Genomic DNA, 21,001 nt, shown 5'->3' with positions numbered 1-21,001 from the left:
ATGCATTAATCAATACTGCGAGTTGGGATGCGCGTCAGTGCAGTAGCAGCACGATGGCGATCACGGACTACTCACTTATAGTACTTCAGAGAGTCTAATGCAATTGCAAAGAGGCCCAATGTCTAATGTCCTCGAAAGCGTCCTGGAATCCCGCTAATCCCTGTCCACAGACTTCCTCCAGTCCTCCGCTTCTGCCCCAGCCCCAGCCTCCTCAACTGAGTTCGCGCGGCTTTCCCTCTCGCCGAGCATCTCGTACCCTGCCTCAGCGCTGGCGTCCGGCGCACGTCTTCGCAGGCGTGTCCCCGGGGGCAGGGCCGCGCGCACCTCGCGCTCGCGTACGACCTCCCACTCGACACGGAGGAACACCCACATCCAGCGGCGCGCCATCTCGAGGAACTCGATGAAGAAGATCGCGCGGTCCTCGTCAATGAACGAGTGCAGGTGGCTCGACAGCTTCGCGGACCAGGTGAGCCGCAGGACGAGGTCGACCAGGATCGCGAAGGGATACACGGGAAGCGGCAGCAGGAGCACGGAGCGCAGGCCGTACGGGTAGCGTCGGCTCGGGCGCGGGTGGTTGTCTCCCTGCTCGGTCCCGAGTTGCTCTTCTGTTGAGTCGTCGTCGTCCTGGCCGGAGGCTAGCAACGCGGAACGCGAATGCAGACGCGGCAGCATGAGCTGCCTTGGTGGCGAACCCACGCTGCTAGAACTCTTCTTCTCCCGTACACGTAGAAGGTCGAAACCCCAATCGTATGTAACGTCCCACCAGAATGAGTAGAGCGAGTTGATCAGCGCCGACAACAACCTTTAAGTTAAATGAACGCCGAAAACTTTAATTGGTTCACCTGAATGAATAAACGGGATGCGCACCATAGTCTGAATAGGGAATGTTCTCCGTACCACGGTCCCGACCCGGTGAGCCCCAAAAGTTCAGGGTCCGCTGCTACTTGCCGCTGTGCTGCAGACAGGAAAATCACAGGAAAGGAAGTTGCATATTTTATCGCGTTGTATAATGGTCGTTTGCTTTCATTTGTCGTCAAGGAATATTCGACGAGGCATTGTCGGAATCGTACGGCATATGGGATGCTGTATATATTACAGGCCGTGAACACAGAGTTCACGGCATTGAAAACAACTCGTACCTCATGAGTGTTGGTAGTATCCACCGAGCAAGCCCTTGTTGTGGCGGTGGGTACAGAAGACTTCCTCCCGGTAGAATCATGCACACGGAGAGCCACACATCGCCGAGCACTTTTGCAAAGGACGTAAAGATATCAGCAAAGACCACGTCGGAGAAGTGTATGCGGTGTTTCGAGATCAAGCACCTGCGTATTGAACTTTGCACGGCTGGTCAGCGACACGTATGAGACCGACATCAGGTAGGCACGCACTGCAAGAACTTGTCGCGCTCCCTCTTCCCCGCGACATCAAACGGCGAGACGAGCATCATGAGCAGGAAGAGCATGAGCACGCCAGGCACGAACTTGTACACGTCCACGAGCCCGACGTCGGCGCGGGTCGCATGCTGGTAGCACGCCCAGCCGAGGCACAACACGATCGCGTAGCAGAAGAAGAGCCTGTACACAGGGCCGTAGAGCGTCGCCGGGTGCGGCACGAGCTTCCAGCCGCCGCGCGCCGTCGGCAGCGGCGTGTCTGGTTCCGAGGCAGAGTACGGGTGGTGCGTCAGACGGTGCGGCTGGTGCGTGCTCAGCTCGAGCGCGGAGGCGGCGTCGATGCCCAGGGCGCTCAGACCGTGCAGGTTTGTCGCCCAGCCAAGGACACCGAGCCCGCCGAGGAAGAGAACACGGAAGGGCAGGGGAAAGCGGGCAGAAAAGGTGATCTCCTCGCGGATGGGGTCGTCCATGTAGGACACAGGGCTCAAGCTGTGACCAGGTGATGGTTCGTGGGGCGGCTGCTTTGCAAGGTCAAGAAATTACGGCCACGTCTCCGGTAGAAAGGGTGCCACAGGGGCGGAGAGAAGAGTGAAAAGTCAAGGAGTGTTGGCAAGGTTGTGGCAGGGGCATAGCAAAGATGGTCATAGGCGCCCTCAGTGTCAACGTTGTTAACGCCAAGGCGGAATACTACCAGCAAGTACCGTTCTGGCTCTTCTAGGTGGCGGACTCCAGATTCGCACGCCGTGTTCTACTAGATATTACATTGTTCACGAACGAGGTATGTTAATGTATACAGGATGGACGAGGTCGTGACACTACTCTCCGAGATAAACAAACACCGTCCATCCTCGAATCACCGGGTGCCAAGATCCACGCACGCGTCAATGTCGCCGTTGGGGCACCCTCCAGGATTGCCGTTCTTCAGGCCGTTCAGGCCCAACTCTGGAGCCTCCGCGATACCTGCGGGCAGAACGACATCTGCCAGGCAGAGCATACCATCGCAACCTCCCGCGCCGTTGGCCGTCGTGTGATGGCTGTTGACGAGGTTGAACGAGTTGCGGCTTGCTGGGTCAGCACCGGCCGTGTCAGGAGCGGCGTCGGTATCGTAAGAGAGGAAAGGCGATGCGGTCCCGTCTGCATTAGCGCCGTTTGCGCTAGCGGCGGGGTCTGTAGAAGCGGCTGCAGGACTGGCATTTCCGGCGTCGCCGCCACTCGAGGCAGCATCAGTACCTGCGCTGGTACCAGGGTCGCTGCTTCCGTCGGAGGAAGAACCAGCGAGAGAGCCATCTGGGTTGAAAGACTCGTCTCGATCGGGATTGAAGGAAGCGGATGCAGATGTAGAGTCGCCACCGTCGTCACCGGAGCCGCCGTTCGCAGGTGAAGCAGGAGGGTCCGCAGGAGGATCTGACGTGGAGGACGCGGCGTTAGAATCTACTGCAGCAACATCGTTGTTGGTGGTACCAGGATCGGCAGCAGCTGGGTCCGAGGCAGGGGGGTCAGCAGCAGGGGCGTTGGAGGACGAGGCATCCGTCGCAGAAGAATCTGAGACCGGCGGGTCGGTAGGGGCGGTACCAGCTGCAGGAGTGGCATTGGAGTCACCGTTGTTGTTAGCAGCCGGAGGGTCGGTGGAGGCCACGTTATTGGTGCTGTCAACAGTTGCCCCAGAGGTGTTATCAGCGGCAGCATTCGAGGCAGGAGGGTCCGAAGGAGGGCCGCCGTTCGCAGGAATCGAGGCAGGGTCGGCTAAGTTTCCCGTCGAGAAACCGCTAAAGACAGGATAGTTGCCAGCCACACTGGGGTCGCCATTCTCAGAAACATCTGAAGTTTCTCCTCCATTCGTGAACTCGGTGGGCAGCTGAGGCCGTCGAAAATTGTCGGTAGCTCCACGCCTGAGACACCCCACCAAGAGCTGTCCAAACTGCGCCGTGGTAAACCCAGATGGTGCTTGAATTGCGCCGCTCTGGACACCTGCGAGCGTCTGCGCAGGGTTCGCTATCTGCACACCCGCAATGTTGCAAGTTATCTCGTCGACAATCTGCCGGACATGAGGGCGTGTAATCGAGGCATGTCAGACAAGCACGCACCGGGAGCTGCCTCGGGTGTAAGAGGGGGGACGCGTGAATCAGCTGACCCAGAAGAAGGGCCGACGCGGCGGAGGTGATGAGGTACATATCAGTTCGTATTGCGTCGTAAAGATCGTCAGGTCGTAAGGAGCGTAAGATGTAGAAAAGAGTGTATGAGTTGGTTAGAAATGCGAGACGTCGTGAGATGGACGTTCAGAGGAGAGCAAGAAACAGCACGGCTGGCTTATTTGAGACGCAGCGGCTGACACCGACGGCAGACAGCTCTTCGATGTCGCTGTCGCCCAAAGTGGAACTGGTAGCATATCGCCATTTCGGGAAGCTCCTGGGTCCCCAGTATCCATGTAGACCATATCCGCACAAAAATCGACACAGCGCACGATATTGATAGCGGTAGTATGTCGAATTTGAATAGTCATGAAACGAAACTCACCACAACCGTGTCTCAAATCAAGCGCAAATCAAAGCGCCCATGGCATCTCCGAGGGATGGTGCTGTGGTCCTCCGTATCAATTGCAAAGCACCTCGCAGAACTCCCACAGTGATGTCGGGCTGTCTTTGTGTGTGCGGTGCAGACCACTCATCCCTTCCCAGGAGTCCAAAACTAGCAGTTTATCAACGCCCGGCAGGACGGGAGTGTCAGCAGCTATGGGGCTTGGTGAAGTGAGAAGCATGTGCGTATCTCTCATCCATCGCGCCCTGACAGAACCTCCGACAACAATAGGCGATGCTCCAGGGTAGATCTTCGGTAGCGTGCGTCGCAGGGTAGACTGTATGATACACCAAACCCGACGCCTGACGCCGACGCCTGACAGATATTCAGGATGCCGCATGCGTGGAGGATTCGTTTCTGCAGTCTAAACACATGTTAATCAGCGTGTGCAAAGCAATAGCAGTAGCTCACCAGTAACGAAGTCCTTCTTTTGAACCGCAACAGACGTAAGAAACGCAGACTCCTCGCTGTGCAAGCCGCCACGGCTGCTTCCTGTACTTGCTGAGAACACAACAATCCTGCTCGCTGCCGCCATCCAACCCGTCCCGACGAGACCCCGACAAGCCGGCGTAAGGTGTTCCGTTCCCCACAAAGCTGTCCAGTCTCGCTGAAATCATCAGTGTATTTCGTCTGCGAATTTGATTGTCTAAGCAGCGAAGACGCTGAACCCTTCGCTAGATCAGGCATCCATATCCCGCCCAGCTTAACCAATTTACATCGGCCGCCTCTCGAGCTTTCCACACGGCAGGAAGCCCCTCTTACTCTCAGCACACTTTGTGCACGACGCCAAAAAGACACTGCACACGACGACGGCAGCAAAAACGCTGATAGACTCGTCCTGATCGAGCGATCGTCTCTGCTACCCCGCATCACGCGCAACGATGACCCGAGGAAGAAGGAAAGATCTCACCATCCCGCCTTCGCGAGCGTTGCTTCAGCAGCGCGATTACCGTGCCAGAAAGGCGCAGTATGTGGCTGACCTTGAAGACCGTGCGCGTAGAGCTGAAGAGGAGAATGCTCGCCTCAGGAAAGAGGTTGAGGTCTTGCGCATGAAGCTTGCCGTGCCGGGGTCCGTGGGCCCCTCGCCGGAAGTCGTGCGTCGTCTGCTTTTCCAACGTTGTTTAGCTGCTCATCTCACTGCTCCAGGTAACCGCGTCTTCCGAGCTCATGCACCAGCTCACGGCGGCGGCGGCGTGCCTCGCACGCTTTCAACAACTCACCTTTAATGAACACCACCAGGCACAAGCTGCGGCGGCGGCGCACGCCATAGTGCAGGCACAGATGCAAACCCAGAACCTACACCCACTACCACCACCTCCCCCCGAGCTGTCGTCTGGCCCAGAACTGCCGCCTATACGCACGCAACCACCCACTGAGCAACAGGTGCTTCCACCTCCGAGCGCCATGTTCTCCGGCACGTCTCATCCCCCCTCGTCACCACGCGTCCTACACCCAAGTCGACATCAGCCGCCGCCACTCCAATTCCACCACCATTCGCTTGGCAGCCCACCACCCTTACATGTTCCAGACTCGAGCAACGAACCCCGTCGCGAACTTCCGCCTGTGCTACACCCCTCACACCCCGAAACGCCCCGGCAGGCGTCCGTGCCGTCATCGTCTCCCGCGTCTTCTTCGACCTCGGTCTCGACCTCGCCGTCTGCGCTCCATACCCGCATGGCCATCAGCAGCAGCACGAGACGCGCCGCCAGCTCGAGCTCATACACCGGCTACAACGAGATTGAGAGCGCGTGGGGCTATTTCGACAGCCGCGACCTCGGCTCAGACGAGGAGGATCAGCTCCTCGACGATGGCGACCGCCGCTCGCCGCTCCACCACCGCGTGGCACGTGCGGGCCCGAGTGCCCAGCGGCTTGAGCATCTTCACAGCCGCGCGCGCTCGTCCTCGCGCATGCACCAGCGCACGAGTGACATGCGGTCTACAACATCTTCTTCAGGCGAAGACACGCCGATGCGCATGCGCGAGGACAGCCCCATGCGGACACGGTGAGCCCGACTGCACTGGAACATGTGCTTGGTCCGCTCTTTGCATCCAGAACTACTTATCTTTCGCGCTTTTGGTTATCGCTATTTATATTGAGGCTTGCATAGATATCTGGTTGGCACATGTACAATTATATTGAACTGTCACGTTTAGTAGGTACAAAATCTGCTCTATATTTCTTTTGATCATGCGATAGGCCTCTCTGCTTCTTCCATGTTACGGACGCGCTCTGGATAATCCCAACGGTCTTGCCCTCCGAAGTCAATTGTCATGGCGCCTGAAGCAAGGTTAACCTGCAGCTCGCAGATGTGACTGACACGGGCGCGCCAGCTGTCGCCGCTAAATGCTCGTGGGTCATCACATGGAACCAAGGGAAGAACTGAAGGGGAAGACTGAAGTGGACTCACGTAGCAGTGCCGTACATCGCACCCTGCTGACCGACGAGTCTGACACACTGGTCCGTGTTGGACCTGGCATCGTAGATCCACAGCGTCTTGCCAATGTAGATTTCCTGCCAACCATGATAGTCAACAAGCCGATTTGGCGGCTTGATGCGCTTCTCGCCAGTAGCAGGCGCGGGAGCAGGTCGGATATCGACGTCATTGAAAAGCCGTAATGCAGTAAGATTGGAAATGTCTTGCAGCCATTCACATCCACTCGTCGCGGTGGGATTGATAACGTTGAAGATGGGAGCTGTGTCGCTTTCATCGAGCTCAGCTTCGTCTGCCTCGGGCCCGTCTTCGTCCATCTCCTCGTCGGCATCCCTAGAAGTCTCGCCTGCAGTAGAGCTTTCTGCCTTTTTGGGCTCGTTAGACGGCGCAGAGCTGAATTCGGCCTCGGCGGCTTGGAGCTTTTCGGAGAAGGCTTGCCAAGCTTCTTCGTTTGAGAAGTCGGTGCGGACGACGACACCCAGTCCCGGGGCGTCCGTCGCGTCGTCTAGCGGATCGTCGTCTGTAGAGTACTCGGCATCCTCCGCTTCTGCGACGGGAACTGGTACAGCCTATTTGAACGTGCATGTCAGTCAATTGGAGTGCAGAGACAGCCATGACAACTTACCGCAACGTATTTCTGCTTGTCCTCTAGCGCGAGCGCGAAGAACTCTTCCGCTATTCGCAAACGCCACTTCCGTCTGCCTTCATGCGGAAAGCGAGCTTTGACGACGGTGTACCTATCCTGTAGTCAGCCTGGTGAATGCAGCGCAACTTATGGATGCTTCATTCCCTTGCCTTCAGAAACAAAGAGAGATCCTGAACCTGTGACATGATGTCTGCAAACCAAGCGGTCTGCAAACTCGCTTGGATCGAGACACCCGGTTAGCGCCCGAGTCATGGGGGGCGGGCATTCATCAGAATAATTCCTGGTTTGGAAAGTATCGTCCTTTACGGACCGCACTCATCTTTGCCGACGTTGGGAGGGTGTTCACGCGGTTGATGGCTGCTAAGGAACGCGACCTGACGTACGTGCTGTCTTCTGCCGCGAACACGCTTATTCTTCTATCTTTTCGGTCGCAGACTGCCGTCGGGCCTCTGAATGCCTGGTGTGTCCTCGCCAGCTCATACACCAGGATCTCTACGTTAGCTCGTGAGTATCTTCGGGGACTCTCATACATTAGCTTCTGCATGCAGTAAGGAATTGATATACAAATTTGCTCCGTTAAATGTGCGTACCCGCGGGTGTCCCCTGACTATTGTATTCGGCCCTGTCAGCCTGCAATGCTACTCGATATGGCAGAGATCTCACTCCGCAATGGCAGTATCTGCCTGGATGACCGAGCTTACGTTTTGCGCCAAACGCTGGCAGATGGAAAACCTATGCATCTTCTACCCGGCCCGCTGGACATCATCACGAGAAGTTCTCGACGCTCACGATTGGTCGGTGCCCGCATTGCCGCCCCACAATCCTCTCCAACCTGAATGGCTTGCCCCCACGTGAGTGCTGTTAGCGTCTGAAACATTAGTGCGGGGTATTTAGCACGAGAAGAGTGTCGTGGGATTGCTCCCGCTTCGCTCCTCCACCATGACCGTCACCGGTACCACAGGTGAGCTCACATTCACTCCGTATGAGACTGTATACTGACCTTCAACGGTAGCTTCGCAGCTGTCTGGAGCACGCTGGGCATATGCCTTTGCCCTGGTCACATCTTTGTTCTTCACATGGGGTTTTGCATACGGTGTATGTCGATCCTTTTCCGTCTTCATCGTCTATTACTGACGGTCTTTCGCTTAGCTGCTTGATGTCCTCAACTCTCACTTCCAGACTGTCTTCGGTATCTCCAAGCTACAGAGTACCCTGCTGCAGTTGGCATACTTCGTATGCCGTTTCTCCGAGCTATATTGTCCTTAGTTTAACCAGATAGACAGGGAGCCTATTTCGTCTGGTCACCCTTCGCGGGCGTGTTCGTGAGTAGTCCGTTCATTACGTAGTGCGGTGCTTCTGCTAATCCAATAACAGATGTCCAGATATGGATACAAGAAGGGTATTCACATCGGACTGACCCTCTATTCCCTCGGTCTGTGTATCGGATGCCCCCTCTATGTCCACGTTACTCATGTCCCTCCAGGCGCGATCTTTTTCTGGCCGTCAGCAAAGTTCGAAACGTATGGTGGCTTTCGTGGGATGCACATTCGTTATAGGATGTGGTCTCTCTACCCTCGAGGTCGCGGCCAACTCGTACATCTCGGTGCTGGGGACTGAGAAATATGCCGCTGCAAGGTTGAACTTCAGCCAAGGTTTCCAAGGTATAGCTACCTTCGCCGGCCCCATGATCGCTTCACGGTGGTTCTTCCTCGGCAAGAATGCAACGACGCTGGACACGGTGCAATGGGTGTACCTCGCCGTCGCTGGACTCGGAATAGTTCTGAACATTCTATTCTAGTACGTTGCAGGAACATATCCTACTATTTTCATTAATATTTGTCTTTAGCTTCTGTAATCTCCCTGAGATTACGCAGGATGCTCTAGCCCAAGAAATGCATGAAGCGGGCATTAGGGCCGACGAGGAACCGTTCTGGAAGCAGTATCACTGTATATTCGGCTGGTGAGTCTCACTCACCAGGTAGATGTAATTGGTGCTGACCTGCACCTCAGGATTGCCCAAACGGCTTACACGTACGTGCTATTTGCGCTCTTTCATCCTCATTTTGCTAAAAACATCGCAGCGGCGCGCAAGTCGGAGTAGCGGCATTGTGTGTCAATTATATCGTTGATCAGAATGTCGGTATCTCGAAGTCGACTGCTAGTCAATTGTTCTCTTACTGTCAGATCGCCTTCACGGTTGGGCGGTACGTATACTGACGCGTATGAGATTGGCTGGGGGCTGACAACAATTTTGCAGATTCGTCGGCGTTGTCTTGCTGAACTTCATCGACCCCGCACTAATGCTCAGCTTCTATGGCGTCGCCTGCTCCGCCTTCTCACTCGCGGCCTCCTTCGCGCCGGGCAAGGCGGGAATTGGCTGCCTTTTCGGCCTATTCTTCTTCGAGTCCATCTGCTACCCGGTCATTTTCACTCTCGGAACCAAGCAGCTGGGCAAGCACACGAAGCGCGGCTCTGGCTTGATCGTCATGGGTGTTGGTGGCGGCGCGTGGTACCCGCCAGCGCAGGCCTCGATCGCAGACAGGAACACGCGGTTGTCATACGTCGTGCCCTTCACCGGCTACGTCGCGATGACAATATACGCTGTGTAAGTAACTGTGGACTCTTCCGTGGCGCGGTCCGCTGACACCGGTTCTAGTGGTATGGTGATTGACCAGGCCGTGAAAGGCGGTTTCCGCTTCCGCACCGTGGACGAGATCGCGGAGAAGCGACACGAAATTGAGGCGCAACAGCCTCCCAGCCCTTCAAGCCCAGTTGAGAAGTCGGAGTCCGAGCATGAGGATAAGAAGGACCCAGCCATCGACTACATCGACACAATCTAACGATCATCGCGTGCTCATGTACATCACGTTCATATTTTCTAGGCATTGTAAACAACATAGCTTCTTTCTATATCCAAGCTTCCATATTCTACATATTGCCGGACACCCTTCTATACACATAGCTATCTTGATAGGCGGCTGACCCTTATGCGACCACGCCCCAGACTCGCTCAGTGAGAGTGCGAAGTAGTGCTGCAGGGCCGGGGGTGACGTTGACGACAGGTACGCCTACTGTCAGCGGCTTCTTCTCCAGCTCTGGTGCCGTTTCCAATTCCACCTGGGCGGGGACGGCAGTTGACTCCAGGGCGCCCGAGGAGTGAAAGCCGTGCATCTCCAACTCGGCCTGTACGGCCGCACGGTTTACACCGGGGTCGTACGCTCCCTCGCCTTCTCTGCGGTCTACCACGAGCATTCCGCGGGTAATCTCGCCGAGCCTATACAATTTTGCTTGAACATTGCTGGATTGTGCGCCACTATGCAGAGACAGCTTACCGTTCTACTTGGAACTTTCTACGCACCGCGCCCCATCTGCCCTTGAGAACGGGTAGAGGTCCGGCCTGGGCAAGCTCTTCGTCGCTCGGGGGCGGGTTCTCGATAGCACACCAGACGGCGACGATATCGTGCAACTCCATCGCGTCCTTACCGAACATGATCATGACCTCTCTCGTCCGCTCCAGGAACGCGCTCGTGAAGTGCAAGAGCGGGGCCTTCTGGCTCGGGTCGGATGGGCGCGTGGTATTTTCGAACGTGGGATCGATGTGTTCCTTGTAATATGGGAACGTTATCTCGTGTGGTGTGGTGGTATCTAAAGGGACGAGTAGGAATCTCTCGAGTGGGAAGCCTTGCACAGGCGATACAGGCTCAAAGATCTCTTTCACCGCGAAGGGGTCCGCGAAGAAATTGACTGTGTCGGGAGATTTCAGCGGGCTTCAAGACCAGGCAACGCTTTCTACTTACACTCGGCGACCGCGCTGCTGTTGCCTGGGACATCAAGTGCACCGCCCATGCATATTACCTGGCCAAGTCTGTCTCGCACTGTATCACCATGCTTGCGCATGAGTCGTGCGAAAGACGTCATTGGGCCAAGAATGATGTACGAGATGCTCTTCACGGGCTCCGTGCTGATGATATCCAAGGCAACATCTTCACCAGGTTTGTCGGCGAACTGAAGCATCGGGTACGCTCCGGGATCTTTGGTATCGACATTGAGATCAGGGTGTCCTTTGTCGATGTCGCCGAGACCGTCCCTGCATTGGTTAATATTGATTATCAGTGGGTTAAATGTTATCAGTGCGGTTTACGGACCGCCCGTGGAAGTATTCTGCGCTGAGCAGCTCGCCTTCAAGCGGGCCGTTCGCACCCTTTGCCAGTATAATCTGACTACCTGGCGTGAAGTTGGAGAACCGCGCTCTGGACTTCGGATCCTGCTCAAACTGGAGCGCAAGTGCCTTGTGAAGCCTCAGAATGTTGAGACTGCTTGGCGGGTAAGGTTGGGAGTATGTCAAGTGGCTCATACGTCACTGACTAGGCTGCCTCGACATCGGTATTGCCTGCAAGCATAGTCAGTTATATACACGTCGTCGCCAGACAATATGACGCATACCGAAGGTTACGATAATAGCTCGTATATCGAGCTCTGGCGAAGCCAGTGCTAGCAAGCTGAGTTATTCCGTGAGTTAGTGGGAGCGCTTCTTGGGCTCAGTTCAACCCTACATAGCCAGCACATCGTCCACACCTGGGTCGGTGTCAACTATGCATAATGAATGCGTAAGAACCGGGGAATCATTGCTAGTGCATAACCGCACTGATTACAGGGATTCTTCGTGAAGACACGGTCATCGAGGTGGGGGTCACCGTGAGGACGTGGTGGTAGCTGACAAGCTGACAAGCTGGCTAAATGGCATCTTACGAGACTTGCATTACCGCTGGAGCTCAATGCCTCACGCAAGTCATCCGATGGCGTAGTTGAACAGTTATGGGATCTGGCTTGGCTAGATTGTCTAACGACACGCACAGAGACAGTAACAGAGATACAATAAGACGTATAACCTGTATGCACTCCGAGATACGAAATGAAACATAAAAAAAAGATCTAGAAGGGATGCAGATGTTAGTATTGTGATCTCACTTTCTAAATAACGAGAGTGGGGATAGAAGGATCAGAGATCTTGGTGGAAAGGTTAGTCTCATTGGGCTGAGCCCTCTGAAGTAGCAAATACTAAAAGGTACTACATCATATCACAAGAAGGCAAAAGCAAGAAGACTTACCATCATGCTCACTAGCGCATAATCACACCCCGCAGCACCTCCACGATCTGTTCTACCGTCGGCCGGAAGCACGCGCATCGAATGTCATACAACATTGAATGAGTCAATGAAACATGCGCCCGGTTGACTCCGACACAGTCACCCAACGCAACAGTCACAAGGCACCAGGCAGTAGAGGAAAGCTCATGTCGGAGGTAAGCAAGGGTGCAAAACAAGATGAGAAGCCAGGAGCGAGCGCGACATAGACGACAAGGATCAAGCGCGAACTAGTGCGGGCGCCGAAATCGGTAACTGTACAGTACCTCGGTCACGTCGTCACGGTGGCTGTCACATGCCGTAGGCTGGAACGTACTGTACGCCGACGAGCAGCAGAAACGCAACGTCGCCGCCGCCCTCTTCGACGCACCGAACAATATGGAGTCGATGCGCTATCTCGGATCCCTCGCCGGCCACAAGGGCTGGGTTACGGCGGTTGCCACATCGTCGGAGAACCCTGACATGATCTTGACTGCTTCACGAGGTATTTAGTCTTGCTCGCGTTCGTTGTCCTGCAGAAAGCGTTGAACAGTCATTATAGACAAGACTATCATTGTCTGGCAGTTAACTCGCGACGAGGATTCCTACGGCTATCCCAAGCGCATGCTCCACGGCCATAACCACTTCGTTTCTGACGTTGTTATCTCCTCTGACGGCCAATTCGCGCTCTCCTCTTCCTGGGACCACACTCTTCGCCTCTGGGATCTCAATACTGGCCTCACCACTCGTCGTTTTATTGGACACACCTCTGACGTCCTGTCTGTCAGCTTCTCCGCTGACAACAGGCAAATCGTCTCTGGTTCTCGCGACAGGTCCATTAAGCTTTGGAACACTCTCGGCGAATGCAAGTATGATATCAAGGAAGACGGCCATACCGAGTGGTGAGTCTGATACGTGGAGGCTCTCGGGACGATCACGAATCCATTTCATCCCTCCAGGGTCTCCTGCGTGCGCTTTTCTCCCAACGTCCTGAACCCCGTCATTGTCTCCTGCGGTTGGGACAAGGTCGTCAAGGTAAGCCTTTTCCCTTTGCTATCAGCGCGTTTGCTGTGGGCGCGAATACTATCAAATCATTCTACACTGAGGGTCCGGGATCCCCAATGGACCACTTTCGTTAATAAACAAGTATTCAACAATAGTGATAAACCTGGCTGACTATTTGCGCTAGGTTTGGGAACTCCAGAAGTTCAAGCTCAAGACCAACCACTACGGCCACACGGGCTACATCAACACTATCTCCGTTTCCCCTGATGGTTCGCTTGCTGCTTCCGGTGGCAAGGACGGTATCACCATGCTTTGGGACCTCAACGAGGGCAAGCACCTCTACTCACTTGAGGCCGGTGACATCGTCAATGCCCTCGTCTTCTCCCCTAACCGTTACTGGCTGTGCGCTGCCACTGCCACTTGCATCAAGATCTTCGACCTTGAGAGCAAGTAAGTGCTCCCACCTTCAATCTATCTGATGCTTTCCTGATCCCATTCTTCAGGTCGATCGTCGACGAGCTCAAGCCTGACTTCGCGCAGAGCGCGGGTGCTCGAGAGCCGGAGTGTGTCTCCCTCTCCTGGTCCGCCGATGGCCAGACCCTCTTCGGTGGCTTCACTGATGACCTCGTCCGCGTATGGACCGTCACCTCATGAGCAGCGTGACGGCCTCGCTGGTTCGTTGGGGGTTCATCATCGCTTTCCTCGCGCTTTTATTGCTTGTCTCACCCAAAATCAAAAGCATTTCATTGCGCTAGCTCTGTTGCCGGTCATGTGTAAGATTGCTGTTGTACACTGAGTATTCGTTTACTGGAGTGCTAGTATCCTCTGAACAGACCGTGGATCTCTTCAGGTATTCTAGATAAGTTGGGTCTTTCCGCCACGAACACTTCGGTCACTCGCTTCGCCGTGCGAAGCTAAGCATCTTCTCGCCAGAGTGGGCCAAGCACTGGTGATACCGAGAGCCGATAGAGTGCGACCGGCTGGCTTCCTAGGAACGCATCGATGAACGCCCGCGGACGTATCGGTCAGGCGGAGTAACACGGCGTCCTTCGTCCCGCGAACGATGATAGTTGTGAAGTGGGTAAGAAACAATGTAACATCGAGTGACTCACGGAGATCATCAGACACTGCTTTGAATCTACATCTTGTCTCAGGAACAGGTTTGGCCCAGACCACGATGTTGCGTCACAATCGGATGTACCTCAGAACTAGTTGTCGGATATGGGAGGTTTGCACGAACAGAGCCGGCGGCGCAGGTTTGTAAGCTGGCAAGAGACGGTACGAAACTTGTCTAAAGTTCAGGCCCCAAGTTCTGGGGAGGGTTTTCGGCTAGTGGCTGCGGGCGTTCTGGCCTGGATAGGGCAGCGTGATACCGAAAGATTCGACGAGCGGGCGCCGAGATCGCAAGAGAGTTGCACGGAGGGGGTTCTACAGATGCCGCGCCTTCCACCTGGAAGAGGCTTAGGAGGCATGTGATGCCACACACGTTCTGGAAGAACGTTCCTCTACCGGTTGTTCCATGAATCGATGGTATACAGACAGGAGCGCGAGAGTCATGAGTAGGGCAAGCGGCTGCCGCAGTGGTGCCGCATAACTGAAACGTCGTTATAGGCTTGGTTGTCTTGCAAGGCGTCGAGCGCGCCGAAGTCGCTGAAGTGCGCCGTGGTCACGGACATGTCCCTTCCGGCTGGCCGAAGTGAAGACGGACGTGAAGACAGCAAGCTGGGGAGGCAAAAGCGTTGGACTGACTGTAATAGATTGGGGTGGCGGAGAGCACGCAAGGCCTGCATAAGCCGGACGCGTTCCCAGGGCAGGCGGCTTGAGACCGGTTTCGGTACGAAAGAGTGAAGGACAGAACGCGGTGGCAGCGTGACAGCGGATGCAAACGCGAGGAATGACGCCGTGACTCCCACGTGGCAACGGAATGTAATCACATTGTATTGCCTTCCTTTTATATTTGCCCAATTGCTACGGGCCACAGCCTGTCTCGTCGTCTTTCTCCCCGTCTTTGTCGTCCGCGTCGTCGCCAGGGACTCCCTCGACCATGCACTCGCTGCACACCAATCCTCCCAGGCCCATGGGCCCTCGCACACAGCGAGCAGCATCCCCAGCCTCAGGCCACAGCTCGCTCGACGTCGCGCCTCTCAACGCTCGCAAGTCGTCCAGTATCAATCTGCGAGAGGCCGCCTTGTCGTCCAGCTCACAAAGTAGCAGCCACTCTTCTGCCTCTTCGCCCTCTCCATTGAGCCCCAGCCACGACCTCAGTCCCCGTCCTGGTCGTCCATCTTTGGCCCTTCCAGGCCAGTCGTCTGGATCTCGTCCTAAGCTCTCGCTCCCAAAGCTCAGTTTCGGCTCGGGCGAAGGCCCGTTCGCTGGCGGTTATGCTGGTGGTCCAAACAACGCGAACGGCTCGTATTCTCCGCAGGTCAACGGGAGCGGCACGCTCAGCGCAGCCGAGAGCGAGCCTACCATCCGCCCACAGCAGACCATTTCTCCGCAGACCCGGCCACCGCCCGTAGTATCTATGGAGAGCCTGCGCCAAACGGTGGAAGAATTTGATAAATACTCCGATGATGTCCTGGAGGAGCTGTCTCGGCTCGGCGAGGGAGCAGGCGGTGCCGTTTACAAGGTACGAGACAAGCGGACGGGCGCGATCATGGCTAGGAAGACGATCACGACGCTCGAGGCGCCGATGAAACAGCTCCTGCGCGAGATCAAAATCATTTCGTCCACATCGCACGTAAATATCATCAAGTTTTACGGGGCGTACATGTCCTCGTCGAGCAGCGAGGTCAAGGTCCTCATGGAGTACGGCGAGGGCGGCAGTTTGGAGTCCGTTGGTAAGCAGCTGAGGCTGATCGGTGGACGCGTCTCCGAGAAGGTTACTAGTCGCCTCGCGGAGGGTGTAAGTGCCGTCCTGTGCCCTTTGATGATGCGCTGATGTCCGGTGATGCCTTGTAGATCTTGCAAGGCCTTGCGTATCTCCACTCTCAGAAGACCATCCATCGGGACATCAAGCCACCAAACGTGCTCTTGACGCGCGAGGGCATCGTGAAACTGTGCGACTTTGGTGTCTCCGGAGAGCTGATCAACTCCAATGCGGGAACCTTCACCGGTACCAGCCTCTACATGGCAGTGCGTGATCCCCGAGCTAATCCTCTTCACCGACTCTGACTGCGTCCGAGCACAGCCGGAACGCCTTGCAGGCGATCAATATAGCATTCGGTCCGATGTGTGGTCAACAGGCATTACGTTACTTGAACTCGTGCAGAACCGCTTCCCTTTCCCGCAAGATATTGCCCAAATCGAGCTCATGATGCTCATCACGCAGAATGAGGCAAGTGCACCTTTATGCTGCGCGGAGTATGGTACTAACGATAGAAACAGCCACCAGAGCTTGAGGATGAAGACGGGATTAAGTATGGTGCCGAAATGAAGGAGTTCATGAAAGCTGCGTGAGTAGCACACATGCCTCTATGCCCCTCGCATGTACTGAGTGCATTCCATAGTTTAACGCGTCAGCCGGACCAACGACCGACGCCAAGTCAGCTCCTTCAACATTCCTGGATCGTCAACATGATGAAACAAGAAGTTAACATGGCGTTCTGGCTCCGTAAGGTTTGGCGCTGGAAGAAGGAGAAACGGTCGGACGACTCGTACGTTTCACATCTTCACATATACCCCTTTTCGCTTTCCTTTGACGCTTTCCGCTCCACCTTTCCCCCTTTCTTTTCCGCTTTCCCCATTTCATCTCGCAGCGCAAGCATTCTTTCATCTCGCACTTCCCGCGTGGGCCGATTCCTATCGCGTTTTCATTGCGCACACAACATTCCTCAATTGTATGACGTTGACGTTGACTCTCCGATCCCAGCCGCCCTAGCTCCAGCCGAGGTGCCCAAGCATCAATCGAGAATGCCTTGGCGGGTCTTCGGATGAACAATGACTCTCCGCCGTTCTACGAAGAGAGCTGAGCTTCTTCGTACCTCAAGGCCGCCCCACAACCCTCGTTCGGATCCTGTGGACCTCCGAGCTTCAAAGCTAACCTCTCTCGATTTTCCTCGTGTCTTATACTACACGTCCGTTCAAAGGAAGTTATTCTTGCAATTGTGACCTATGCTCCAGTGGCTTGCTCGTGTTTCTTTATTTCTCCACCTCGCTGGCCATATTCTAGTCGTTGTGTCTGTAGCACTCACCCTCTGCGCTTTCGCTAGCAGTCCCTATACATTCTGGTCTACACTTGCATCCCAAACTGCTCCATCTAGTGGTTCTTTTTTCTTCGTACGCATACACTGACGTCGCCTGTGTTCGTAGCGCATCGAATCTCGAATATTATCCTGTAATAATACTGCGCTCGTGTGTGCCCGCAATTGCTCGAGCCTGCAGAGTTTGCTAGCCAGTGAGCCGAGATCTTTTAAACAATTTTCGCCGTTGCCAGCTGAGAGATGCCCCACGTGACACAGCGGCGTTGTGGCGTCTGATGGTATAGGCGTCCAAGAAACCATGCTAGATATTCCTACTCATGAACAAGAATTGCTACTTTATGCTCTGGGGTAGAAGCAGTGAGTTCTTCTTATCTAATAACTCTGTTAGGGTGCATTCACTATGGGAAGACGGTAGGAAGGCGGTGCACTGCACAAGGAGTGCGCTCGGGGTTGCACTGGCAAAGAGTAAGCTTCTCCGGAATACTAATCGAGTTGCATAGCTAGGATCAGAGCAGTGGACACGTAATAGACAGGCTACGCAAACAACCGCGAGCTGCACTGGGACTCTCAACTTCTGACAAGCTGTCCGACAACAAAGCATTTCCCATCGTCACATTCCCCGTACTAAAGCTTTTGCCCGACTTCCGTAGAACTGCCAAGGAACCCCACTCGTTATCAGGATATTACGACCTCAAATAATGACGCTGGAAGCCGGCCACGGCTGGTTTTACTGTCATCGTCCCGGCTTCAAGTTGTGTATCTACTAGGTGTGACTTATCATCGGTGGCGTACCAAGTATACATCGCTTACTCTTCCATCTGACAAAGGCTCACTCGCAAGCAAGCTCGTGATTGCGCCGTCTCTCCTTATTGCCGGCTCGTCGTTATTTGAGCTTACGGAACCGATTGTTCGGCCAGCGGTCGGGTGATGGCGTGTCTCAGTCACCGTTCATATATATTAGCCTCGTGAGGTTACAGTATCACTGCGCTCGCTCCTCCCTCAAACACCAGACCTCAGATAGGACGCCCTGCAACCCGAAGCTCGCATGCCGAAACTGACTATAGCAACTCATTGTCATCATGACACGATTGCACATGTATAATTAAGTTCAATGGTAAGGTAAAAACACCATTCCTGTCATTATGGCGGGGTCGTGAAGTTCACATAATCAATCATCCCAGCAATCTCAACAATCTAGCTTTTGGGCCCGAAACGAAATAAAGAAGGGCATCACACTTGTTCGATGACCTCTACCTTGGTTTTCTGGCCGGTCTTGAATGCCAGCGACGGCGATCTGCTTGGTGCAAACGATGACGACCTCTCGGGCTCGGGCTCGGGCGCGCGCGTGGATGCGCCGATACTGCTGTGGTTTGCGTGCGCGAGGTGACTGATAATGTAGTCCATTTGCGACGGCGCAATAACTGCAAGACACAGATGAGGACTCCGGCGCGAACGAAAATGGGATGGACAAACCTCGAGACGAGTCTGCGAGGACAAATTCGTAGACGGCCCCAGCTATCAGCGTCGCAGGAATGTTCGTGAGCGCGGAAATCGCAGCATATGGGCCACCTGCTGCGGGCGTGCCCCAGATGACCAAGGCGGCAAAGCGACCGCCGAGGTCGCGCGCAGTGTTGGCCGACACGCCAACGGGAGAGTAGCCCCAAATTATCATCGAGCTGAGAAGCGACGTCAGCGCCAGGATTTACAACGAACAAAGCGAACGGGCGCACTATGCTAATGCTATAACCCAGGGGCCGGCAGCGGGCGGAACTAGGAAATTGGTCGGGTCCAAGCAAGCCCAGATGACAAGGCCGATCACGAAATCCTACGCAAGTTAGTATATCGGAATTTGATATACATAGAATGGCGGCGCGTACGGCAACGAACTCGTTCAAGAGGACCTGACCGAGGTTTGACCCTGGCGGCGCGTAGAGCGCAAAGGCACCCGCAACGCCTGATGGCGTGAACATGAGAGAGTCGAACTTGCCGTTAGCGATAAGCGCCGCTTCTGTTGCTTTAATGTTCACACGCCACTGCACATAGACGAGGAGGGCAGCGATGAAGCCGCCAGAAATTTGGGCTACTATGTATCTAAAATGTGATTTTGAACACAATTATGTGAAAGCCGAGATGCTCAGCGACCGCACCTGCACACCTTCTTGACTGGGAAGCCACGATATAAGACTTGGCTGATTGTGAACCCAGGATGGAAGTGACCACCGGAAGTAGATGCACATGTCTATGTGTGCTTTGGTTGGTCAATGGTAAGGGCAGTAAGTGAACCAAACTTACGACGAGGGCAAACAGGATCCCAAGGGTGTACGCAAATCCGATCTGCAGAAGAGCTGTATGGATGCATTAGCTCTTTCAGCCGCCTTGACGTGGGAGGCAAAACAAGATCCTACACGAAATCGGCTCTCCGATGATGTTCCCGGTGACGTAGCCAAGGGCAGAATCAACACCTGCCGCATAGTGAGCACAGTATGCTCGCCGACACAAATGACAGAACTTCTCGCGCCGGCATACACGTGGATGAACACCCCAATCTGTCATGGAAATCTGTCATTGAAGATCCAACTCTCGGGTACAGCAGGCCTGCCACTTACAGACTCTGCGACACATTCTACAAACTAGTGTGCTTGGCGATGACGGTATCGTTCCCATACAGAGAGGATATGTGGGCGGGTTTGAATATCCGCGAGATGGACGACATCTCTGTGGGGGAGCTGGTCCAGAGTGGTCGTTGCAGGGCACAGGGACATCTTCGAGAGTGAAGGGGCGTTACAGATAGCAGGACAAGGTAGAGAGGGCTTCCAGAGCTGCAGCACAAAGGGTTTTGCCTTGGCGATTATATGTACAGTCGCGCTTGCCGCATTTTGTGGCGAAGTTTGCCTGCTCGCATCGCCCCGCGGAAAATTAGGACAGACAACGGCGTCAGGCACAATGTTCTGGCATTCAGAGGTTGCTGGCATGATGAGACCTTCCAACTCCGTGCCTGATAGACGATACCTCGCCCGGAAACGACTGAATGTGATGAAATGATGCCAAGGGTCGGTGCAGAGAGGCAGTGGAGTCGATCCTGGAGACGGGCCTAGCATGGTCTGTTGGGCTGTGCGCTCAGTCTGTTTGGTGGTCAACAGGTTCAAAGCAAGCACAGTATTGGGGATTTAATCAGGGAGTACGATGTGCTTTTCTGCATTGAGAGAATGACAAGCAGTAAGAAAGCGAATCGTTGGCAGACAACTTGCCAGTCCATTGCTCACCGCCCTTCTGTTTCAGTAACCGTCACGGCGAGATTTTGCGGCCAAGGATAAGATTCATCTTTGTCCCAGAGCCGCGCCTCCTGGTAAGCATATCAGCACGGAGTGGTACATACGGATCCTCACGTTTGTGATGGAGACGACCGGTGAACTCAGTTGCCATGCCGGCCATCGCAAAGGCCGGAGGACGACGCTGTCTTGACAGTGGCGTGCGACGCAAAAATGCAGTACAGTGTAGTTCAGTCCGGGATACAGCCTCCCATCGGAGTAGTAGGTGTCCGAGCATCCGAATTCATGCATGAGACATAGAGCATAACGCACTGGAAGTGTTCACAGGTAACGTAGCTTGGTGAATCTAAGACATGGAC

General features: G+C 54.8%; 8 protein-coding genes across 8 annotated transcripts in view; 3 read left to right on the top strand and 5 right to left on the bottom strand.

Annotated features, from left to right (window-relative positions):
- PHACADRAFT_175055 (uncharacterized protein) overlaps positions 1 to 2,027 on the bottom strand; it is a 3,021-nt gene extending 994 nt beyond the window's left edge. Inside the window, exons 1-4 of the mRNA XM_007397162.1 lie at positions 1,389 to 2,027; positions 1,140 to 1,334; positions 868 to 1,083; positions 76 to 802 (exon numbers count right to left, since the gene is read on the bottom strand). Of these exons, the coding sequence (XP_007397224.1) occupies positions 154 to 802; positions 868 to 1,083; positions 1,140 to 1,334; positions 1,389 to 1,861 (1,533 nt within the window). The 5' untranslated portion in view covers positions 1,862 to 2,027 and the 3' untranslated portion in view covers positions 76 to 153. The remainder of the gene's footprint in view (positions 1 to 75; positions 803 to 867; positions 1,084 to 1,139; positions 1,335 to 1,388) is intronic.
- Positions 2,028 to 2,119: 92 nt separating this feature from the next.
- PHACADRAFT_185451 (uncharacterized protein) lies at positions 2,120 to 3,745 on the bottom strand. The gene is made up of 2 exons (XM_007397161.1): positions 3,476 to 3,745; positions 2,120 to 3,426 (listed from the first exon to the last, which is right to left on the bottom strand). Exons 1-2 carry the CDS (start codon positions 3,560 to 3,562, stop codon positions 2,245 to 2,247), a joined length of 1,269 nt encoding a protein of 422 aa, XP_007397223.1. The 5' UTR covers positions 3,563 to 3,745; the 3' UTR covers positions 2,120 to 2,244.
- Positions 3,746 to 5,554: 1,809 nt separating this feature from the next.
- Positions 5,555 to 7,295, bottom strand: PHACADRAFT_175053 (uncharacterized protein; the record flags this gene model as incomplete). The annotated part of the gene is made up of 4 exons (XM_007397160.1): positions 5,555 to 6,305; positions 6,374 to 6,966; positions 7,023 to 7,139; positions 7,242 to 7,295. The coding sequence occupies 4 exons, from the start codon at positions 7,293 to 7,295 to the stop codon at positions 6,152 to 6,154; spliced, it is 918 nt and encodes a 305-aa protein (XP_007397222.1). The 3' UTR covers positions 5,555 to 6,151.
- Positions 7,296 to 8,042: 747 nt separating this feature from the next.
- PHACADRAFT_97028 (uncharacterized protein) lies at positions 8,043 to 9,652 on the top strand (the record flags this gene model as incomplete). Its single annotated transcript, XM_007397159.1, has 9 exons — positions 8,043 to 8,138; positions 8,193 to 8,276; positions 8,327 to 8,365; positions 8,418 to 8,501; positions 8,527 to 8,840; positions 8,890 to 9,003; positions 9,054 to 9,074; positions 9,125 to 9,247; positions 9,301 to 9,652. Coding segments are annotated over 9 exons (1,227 nt in total), but the record flags the coding sequence as incomplete, so codon positions are not given.
- Positions 9,653 to 9,681: 29 nt separating this feature from the next.
- Positions 9,682 to 11,756, bottom strand: PHACADRAFT_210325 (uncharacterized protein). Its single transcript, XM_007397158.1, has 8 exons — positions 11,689 to 11,756; positions 11,597 to 11,633; positions 11,487 to 11,542; positions 11,409 to 11,433; positions 11,189 to 11,356; positions 10,841 to 11,130; positions 10,376 to 10,787; positions 9,682 to 10,317 (listed from the first exon to the last, which is right to left on the bottom strand). Exons 1-8 carry the CDS (start codon positions 11,720 to 11,722, stop codon positions 10,029 to 10,031), a joined length of 1,311 nt encoding a protein of 436 aa, XP_007397220.1. The 5' UTR covers positions 11,723 to 11,756; the 3' UTR covers positions 9,682 to 10,028.
- Positions 11,757 to 12,507: 751 nt separating this feature from the next.
- On the top strand, positions 12,508 to 14,045 carry PHACADRAFT_258442 (uncharacterized protein). Its single transcript, XM_007397157.1, has 5 exons — positions 12,508 to 12,671; positions 12,729 to 13,068; positions 13,126 to 13,201; positions 13,356 to 13,621; positions 13,675 to 14,045. The coding sequence occupies exons 1-5, from the start codon at positions 12,566 to 12,568 to the stop codon at positions 13,823 to 13,825; spliced, it is 939 nt and encodes a 312-aa protein (XP_007397219.1). The 5' UTR covers positions 12,508 to 12,565; the 3' UTR covers positions 13,826 to 14,045.
- Positions 14,046 to 15,209: 1,164 nt separating this feature from the next.
- PHACADRAFT_258440 (uncharacterized protein) lies at positions 15,210 to 17,496 on the top strand. Its single transcript, XM_007397156.1, has 6 exons — positions 15,210 to 16,076; positions 16,133 to 16,306; positions 16,362 to 16,508; positions 16,559 to 16,626; positions 16,681 to 16,827; positions 17,043 to 17,496. Exons 1-6 carry the CDS (start codon positions 15,216 to 15,218, stop codon positions 17,140 to 17,142), a joined length of 1,497 nt encoding a protein of 498 aa, XP_007397218.1. The 5' UTR covers positions 15,210 to 15,215; the 3' UTR covers positions 17,143 to 17,496.
- Positions 17,497 to 18,511: 1,015 nt separating this feature from the next.
- PHACADRAFT_210322 (uncharacterized protein) lies at positions 18,512 to 20,951 on the bottom strand. The gene is made up of 8 exons (XM_007397155.1): positions 20,005 to 20,951; positions 19,779 to 19,835; positions 19,666 to 19,718; positions 19,521 to 19,612; positions 19,251 to 19,464; positions 19,104 to 19,198; positions 18,847 to 19,049; positions 18,512 to 18,794 (listed from the first exon to the last, which is right to left on the bottom strand). The coding sequence occupies exons 1-8, from the start codon at positions 20,084 to 20,086 to the stop codon at positions 18,604 to 18,606; spliced, it is 987 nt and encodes a 328-aa protein (XP_007397217.1). The 5' UTR covers positions 20,087 to 20,951; the 3' UTR covers positions 18,512 to 18,603.
- Between the last annotated feature and the right edge of the window lie 50 nt (positions 20,952 to 21,001).

The sequence above is a fragment of the Phanerochaete carnosa genome (genome assembly GCF_000300595.1).
Source record: "Phanerochaete carnosa HHB-10118-sp unplaced genomic scaffold PHACAscaffold_6, whole genome shotgun sequence".
In the NCBI taxonomy this organism is placed as follows: Eukaryota; Fungi; Basidiomycota; class Agaricomycetes; order Polyporales; family Phanerochaetaceae; genus Phanerochaete; species Phanerochaete carnosa.
The sequence above is the reverse complement of the archived record's forward strand: the minus strand, read 5'-3'. Positions and strand labels throughout refer to the sequence as shown.